We start from the raw sequence: 1,967 nt of genomic DNA on the forward strand, positions 1-1,967 counted from the left end.
CGATGATTATACCTTAAATCACTATAGGATTCTTTTTAAAACAACAGAAAACATCATAATCATAAATTAAGGGGTACTGTTAAACCTCATTAACATCTTTAGCAAAAATCAACCTATAATTAACTATTTATAACTATTTTTTTTCAGAAAACAATGCAATTTCAACCAATAAAAATACTTTAAATAATAAAAATGGTGTCTATGTGGTAAAATAGGGTGTGTTTTTAGCCCAGCCACATATAAATAATTTTCTAATTTAAGCCTCCAAACATATCGCTCACGACCCTCTTTTGTTGTCTATGGCGTAAAACTAGGACTAACATTTCACATAATATCGTTTAATCATCATACATGCTTACAATAAACGTTTAAGTAAAATCCAACAACTCTTTTTGGATTTCTTCATGATGTTTCTTTTATTATTTTCATTTGGTCGTAAAATCACATGGAACAAATCAAATATAGATGTTAACACAAAAAAAAAAATTGGAATTTACAAAGAGATAAAAGATACAAGAGGGACCAATTCATACAACAAAACAAAAAAGAAAAAAAAAATACTAATGTTATGGGTATGCATTTTCCTTAAAATGCCCATAAAGCCACATTTAAATACATGTGTTCATTATATAGTAAACAACAATAAACAATACCTAAAGTGTAAGATTTAAGTTCTGGACATCTCTACTATCTTGAAAAGTCTCAACCACTTGAACTTTAAACGCCGGATCGGGATTTACCAAGAAATCGTCGTGCTATTTTCCGACGAAGTTAATAGTTGTTCAAGATAATCTGCCCCCAAATCCTCAAAAACCACCGTGTTTTGTTCAACGACTTGTTTGATTTTTCTACTCACCGGTTTTTTTCGCAGGGAGTGACGTTTCTTGAGGGCCATTACCGGCGAACACCCTTCTTCAAACCCATATTTCATTTCTTGTAATGATTCCTTCACTCTGTCCACCGGAAAATTCAAAATCGCCGCCGTCCCTCTCATGGAAAATGCGGCTTGATCATACGCCATGGCGGCGGCCTCCGCGCTATCAAACGTTCCTAGCCAAACCCGCACACCGTGCCTAGTGGAGTCCCTTATCTCCGCCGCAAACTTCCCCCATGGCCGTCGTCTCACGCCTCTGTATGACTTTTCTTTCTGGGGTTTATCTGGTTTGGACTCCGATGTTACTTCTTCTTCTTTGACAACGCCGGCGCTGGAGGAATTGGATTCCGACGATTGATCAGCAATAGATGCGCCGCCGTTGGCCGCCAGCATATCAAAAAGAAGCATGTCTTCGGTGTCGTTGAGATTGAAGGGGAGTGAATTGTGGTGGAAGAGGAGCTCGTCCCATGAGTAGGATGATTCTGGTGAGTAATCGGTAGTCGGGAAATGTTGAAAGTAAGAAGTTTCCGCCATGGCTGTGAATTGTGATGGACCAAAGAAAACAGAGTCCTGCTTAGTCTTTATACCCCTTGGAATTGGAACATGTTGATTCGCTTAATAAAATATTAAATATGGTGTATTATTTAATACCCTTAAAAAATTGTTGAAGTATAGTTTTTGTTAAAATAATTTTTATTCTAATTCTCCATTAAGATTTTAACTTGAATTTATCTTTTTGTTTATTGATCATCATCCAAGTGGCATATATTTGGAGCTATAAAAGTTGTTAAACATGTGACAGTTTTTTTTTTTTTTTTTTTTTTTTTTGTTTAAATTATTTTAGAATGGTTAATCTATTAAAAAAATTATTTATATTGTTATAAGTTAATTTTTTTAAATATATACTTTAAATTATAAGCTTATGCAAAGTTTTTTATTCTAATAAGTAAATATTTATTATTATCTATTTCAGATGTTTTATAAATAATATTATTAATTTTGCACATATATTATACTTGGTATTTATATTTTTTTTATTAATTATGTAATTAAAAAATAAAAAATAAAAAAATAATATTACAATCATTATTGT

General features: G+C 32.5%; 1 protein-coding gene across 1 annotated transcript; it reads right to left on the reverse strand.

Annotated features, from left to right (window-relative positions):
• Positions 1-556: 556 nt before the first annotated feature.
• On the reverse strand, positions 557-1,423 carry LOC145114431 (ethylene-response factor C3-like). The gene has a single exon (XM_079050442.1). It carries the CDS (start codon positions 1,406-1,408, stop codon positions 737-739), a length of 672 nt encoding a protein of 223 aa, XP_078906568.1. The 5' UTR covers positions 1,409-1,423; the 3' UTR covers positions 557-736.
• Positions 1,424-1,967: the final 544 nt, after the last annotated feature.

Source organism: Lactuca virosa, chromosome 5, assembly GCF_052849685.1.
Source record: "Lactuca virosa cultivar CGN04683 chromosome 5, Lactuca_virosa_CGN04683_v6, whole genome shotgun sequence".
Lineage (NCBI taxonomy): Eukaryota > Viridiplantae > Streptophyta > Magnoliopsida > Asterales > Asteraceae > Lactuca > Lactuca virosa.

What these genes read in the sequence shown, in the direction of transcription:
- LOC145114431 (XM_079050442.1), bottom strand. Translation starts at nt 1,408, where the DNA reads ATGGCGGAAACTTCTTACTTTCAACATTTCCCGACTACCGATTACTCA.